The 5162-nt window shown below is 45.5% G+C and overlaps 1 protein-coding gene across 1 annotated transcript in view; it reads right to left on the minus strand.

Moving 5' to 3' along the window:
* Positions 1 to 3275, minus strand: part of R3HDM2 (R3H domain containing 2) — a 27697-nt gene extending 24422 nt beyond the window's left edge. The window contains exons 1-3 of the mRNA XM_019472850.1: positions 3081 to 3275; positions 1882 to 1923; positions 87 to 173 (exon numbers count right to left, since the gene is read on the minus strand). Of these exons, the coding sequence (XP_019328395.1) occupies positions 87 to 173; positions 1882 to 1923; positions 3081 to 3248 (297 nt within the window). The 5' untranslated portion in view covers positions 3249 to 3275. The remainder of the gene's footprint in view (positions 1 to 86; positions 174 to 1881; positions 1924 to 3080) is intronic.
* Positions 3276 to 5162: the final 1887 nt, after the last annotated feature.

A 5162-nucleotide genomic window follows, 5' to 3' on the forward strand; every position in this document is an offset into this window, starting at 1 on the left:
GGGGAGGAGTGAGCGAGTGGCTGCGTGGTGCTCAGTTGCCGACTGAGGTTAAACCACGACAACAGCTTGTCTCATTCTAGGCCTACCTGGGACTCCAGCAGCCCATCTACAAAGGGGCTAGATGATTCTTCACATACAGCCAAACTCCTGACCAGTTTAAGCTTTGAATTAGACTGGAGAAGGAAAAGAAAGAGTATAGTTAAGACACCTCAGCCAAAACACACACACTAATTCATGCTGCTGCATTACCAAGCCACTCATGCAGTCATTATTAATTAAACTGCTAAAAAGGAGGACTACCAAACCAGCTTCTTGCAGCAAACAGAAATATACAAAGGCTTGGAGTCCTAGAGCAAATCAATTATTTTCTTCCTTCAGACTTTGATTAGGATTTGAACCAACCGAATTTTCGGTGAGAAAGTTCACTGCCTTAATTCATGCACTCTTTGACCTCTTCAGCCAGAGCAATTCCAGCCTTTCCCCTCCTCACCTGGCAAGAATTAAAACCATTAACAAAGGATATAGCTGAAACCAACTATTTTATTGTTTGTTAAGATGTGAAGATTGTTACTGTTCTTAATTAAAAGGCTGTCATCCCATTTACTCCTCGCCTGTCTGACCTGATGACTTTGATTATTTTGGGTAATGTAGTAGTGCTTAGAGAAAAAGCTCAAAATAAAACCTGCACTTTCAGGACTCTTGGCAAGTTGACTCACTTGGGTGACAAATAGGAAAAAAAAATATCGACCAGTCACATGAGATCCCAGGCAGGATCAACAATATGGAGAAAGGCCTGAGGTTCACATACACATTCTGCCCTAGGCATGGACAGGGCAGGAACTGGAATCACAGCCTGTTCGGGTACTGCACAGAGTCCTGGCTTTTAAGACCAAACAGAACCATTAGAATATCTTTTCTGAACACTGTAGGTCATAAGCAGCACACCTCTTTCATACATTATGTTCATTAAAAACAAACGCAGGCAGAACCCCTGTTACAAATTTAACGGTCTCCCCTCTCTTGTATGCCTCAGGGCAGAACCTGTCTTCATTTGGGTTTGAACTTTTGTGAAAGATAAAAAAAAGAGTGGGGGGGAAGAGACCTTCGCCCTCCCAATCACAGTTTTAAAATCAAGCCCTGAGCAACCTAGTCAGATGTCATAGCTGACCCTGTTCTGAGTAGGAGGCTGGACTAAATGAATTCTAGCTGGATTAGATGGACTCCTGAATTATGCTGTGTTTCTGTAACTGCCAAGCCTGGAAAATTCATGACCATTTTTGTTAAACTGCTTCAGTAGTTATTATCAAATTTTTCAAAGAAAAACTGGGGTTAAGGCTAAGAAAGGTAAATAAATAAATAAATAAATAAATCACACAATGGCTGCATTTTTACCCCGAGATTTTGCCTACAAACAATGTTCTAGAATAGTGGTGTCCTGGTGCTTATTACTAGCAAAAGTTTTGGGTTCACTAACACGTATGTGCCATCATTATGGGAGCAAATGTGGTATTCCCTGAAGAAAAGGGGCCTCACGTGAAACCAGACAGTTATACTTAACTCTGTTTTTTAACTGGAGGGTGTAACAGGCCAGTGCACTGCCCTGTCCCTCCAGTGACACCTCTGAATTTCATTTCTGGCGTTTTGGGCTCTGGGGAGGGGACAGATGTGGCAGTTATAGCAGGAAACAGTTCCTTCATGGGTAAGTGTGTGTTAAAAAGGAGCACTCATGCTCCAGTGCATGGAAAGTTACTGTCCTGAACCATCATGAGCCGCATGTTCCTTCTGGAGACAGGAAAGACTTGAGAGTACCATCCTAAGGTTGGGAACACGACTCAGCTCAGAATGGCCAAAAGAAGAACGGGACGTCAGAAGAGGTCATACCTTGGCTCTTTTTCTGGCATGTCCATGACTTGAAGTTCGCCTCTGTGGAGAAAGGAAAGAAAAGGCAAGAAGCTTAATCTGAATGTGTACACTGTAAATGGTATTTGCTGTGCAAGGCAGCACAACACGGAGCGTGTAAAGTGACTCTGAAGAAAATCTCTACCTGACAGCAATGGAAGCATGTGCAAATAGGAAGACCTGGAGAACTGTCCTGTCAGGCCCCAGGTGGGCAAAAACTTCTTAAGAAACTTCATGTGGATTAGACTCAGTTCCTCTGTTTCTGACAGAACCAGCACAACTGTTGGATCACAGGGCATACAGGTGGAGGTGCATGACACACTTCTAAGTGGGAAAACTGTAAGTCTTCTACCATTCCTGGGACATGAAGGGGGTTCTAACACAGTGGATCACGAGACACACACTGCTGCTCTGATTTAAGAGACACTGAGTCATCTGTTATCCCTACCTTCTAAGAAACCTTTCCCCATTCCACATTACAAAATGACCAAAGTCAGGCTCTTTCTGAGCAACACTGGTGTCTGCCCACACAGTGGTTGAACAAATCTGGCACCAGCCACCAGCTTTAAATGCAGAAGCATTCAGCAGATTGTTGAGGGTGGCCATTTCTTCAAGCTCAACACTAAGACAAAAGCACATGTGACAGGAGAGCAGAGCAGCAGGAATGAGTTCCAGCACCCTCCAAATGATGCTTGCACAGATTTTTTTTCCTTGCTGAAATGAAATCCCAAAACATTCACTTCCTGTTTGGGCATTTTTAACAGCAGCAAAGCAATGGCCAAGCACCATTCCTGAAATCAAGCTTTCCTGGGATGCCTTCACTTCACATTAAGCCATTAACTGATCCTTAGGTCAAAGAAAGGAATAAGAGGGAGGTAACAGCCATGGAACTAGAACCTGCAGACTGAGCACAAGTGCACCCAGGAGCACGCCAGTCTTATTTTCTCCTGGGCTCAAAGAATATTTAAATTATTCCACGCTGAGCAGAACAGATTCAGCTAAAGAGAAAGAGAGCAGCCAGTGAACAACACAGTCTGTACAGCATGGTATCCCCTTGGGAGGTGGTAGCATAGGCTCAGGCCCCTTTCAGAAGGGATAGCAACTAGCTTGTGTTTGCCAAGTAGAGAGGGCCCTGCCCTGCAAGCTGGCGGAAGGGACTACCCACTTGTATGCACACTTACCTGAGATTCCTGTCGCACGCTGACCTCCTCCCCCCCATCCTTCTCCACCTCCTCCTTGCTTGGTGACCTGGATACATATTTGGTTTTGTTCACAGATTCCTCAACCACCTTTTTTTCAGACTCCTTCATTATTTCCAGAGACTCCTGTGTTGTGTTGCTGTTTGACATCTTCAGAGCCCTACAACGTAGCAATGGGCACCTGCCAGAAGAGGTCACAGAATGGGTGGAAGGGAGTCAGGGGGTGGAGAGTTTCTATATGGAACACAAACTCTTGCACATATAGGTTATAACTTCCTCGTAACTCATCTTGTGTACAAAGACCCAAAACCAAGCACTTCAAAGACAGCCCACGCACTCATCCCCTTGGATGCAGCCCCTTGCAGCACCTGCCTTGAGGGGGCCTTGCAGGAGGTCCATGATTCTCACCAGGACTCTGGGGACACTAGCACGCCTCTGAATTAGAGCAGAATCTAGACAGGGCAGCAACGTGTGCCTCAGTCTGCTGACAGTCTTAAACAGGAGCAATGAACAGGTCACATATCCATTCATCAAATTAAGTGTTAATTCCAAACTGATTGTCTAGAATTGAAACGTCAGCCCTCTCAGCTAACTCAAAGCAGGCCTCTTGGAGCTTGAGCGAAGGCTAAACCAGCTTATGTAGGACTGCAGAGAGATTCTGGTACTGAGAAACACATTTGTAGAGACACTGCCTGTGCAGAACCCAGCGTTCATCCTGATGACAGATGAGGAGGCTGGATGAAAAGCAGGCCCATTGAGACAAGTTTCCAAAAAGAAAAGGGGAACCCTAAATTTGGGAGAGGCTCAAACAAAAGGTCTGGGCACTGGAAAACACAGCTGATGTTTAACAACTTGTTTTATTAATTACTTTGGCAGAACATGGCTGAAAAAGAGTCAGATCTCACAGAGATTTATTGACTCTTGGCTCTGCATGGGAACTGCTAATATTCATTAACTAATTCAACCTCAGTCTCCTTTAATTTGTGTGGCTGCTGAACATAAAACATGTATTTGACTCTTATTGCGGCTACTGGAATCAGTTCCAGTTCCAGATAGCGAGAGAGTGCAATCAACTGCTTCTAGTTCATGGATTCTTACAGGGATTTGTAACAAACTTGTTAAGACATCCAGGGCAGATGTCCTGTTGTGAATGGAAAACACTGTGTTACAGGCAAACCCCTGTAGCAGGGCTGCAGCCAGAGAAACCACAGTACCATGCAGCAAGTGTGCCTGGGAGATGCCAGCACTGCACTGGATCCAAGCGAGAGGATGGGATAGGACGCTTACTGACAAAAGGAGGAAGCTATGGTCACCTTAGCTTTCCTTCACACCTATCATTGCCTGTTCTAGACTTATGATGAGCTTTCCCCCAGCAATAAGACTCACTGCTGTCAGTTCAGAGTCACAGATGGGAGAGCCAGGAAAGGAAAAAGTTACTTAACCCAAGGCCTTGATGAGTAAGCGGCACCTTGAGGTTGTGTGGGAAATACTCCTGTTGATCCCAGAAAATTCACGGAAAAAGGGTGCAGGGAAAGCAAAAAAAGCTGGCACGGATGAAGCTGACAGGGCTGCACTGTCCGGTTTATGCACAGGAACCAGTATGTTTCAAGGCAGACGCATGTATCCATAGGAGAGTGACTGTGGATGCTATGGGTTGATATAGGCAAGTGGATACATCCCAGCACTGTATGAAAACAAGGTATTTCTCACTAGAGAGAACTGCTGGAAGATCTCAGCCACTGTTCACGTGCATTCATTCTGCAGCAGGAAGGTTACAAGAAACCCACTGTTAATTCCATAAGCACCTTCCTGTATAGCATACCTGAAAGTCTTAAGATGAGGACACGAGGGGCCAGAAGGCTCTCTTCTCACCTGAGGGGCAATACTGAACAAACATAACTGGGCAAGATCCCTGTGCCTGCTGCAGCGCTGAGCCGGGCTCCTTCAGCCCAGCATCATCACACTGTACCAAGCAGGCTATCCCACAACCAAACTGGTGGCTGCTGGCAGAAAACAGCTGCCATCAATAGCTTGTTACAGAAAAGGAACCAGAGAACAGTCTGC

Source organism: Aptenodytes forsteri, unplaced genomic scaffold, assembly GCF_000699145.1.
Source record: "Aptenodytes forsteri isolate BGI_AS27 unplaced genomic scaffold, ASM69914v1 Scaffold373, whole genome shotgun sequence".
Lineage (NCBI taxonomy): Eukaryota > Metazoa > Chordata > Aves > Sphenisciformes > Spheniscidae > Aptenodytes > Aptenodytes forsteri.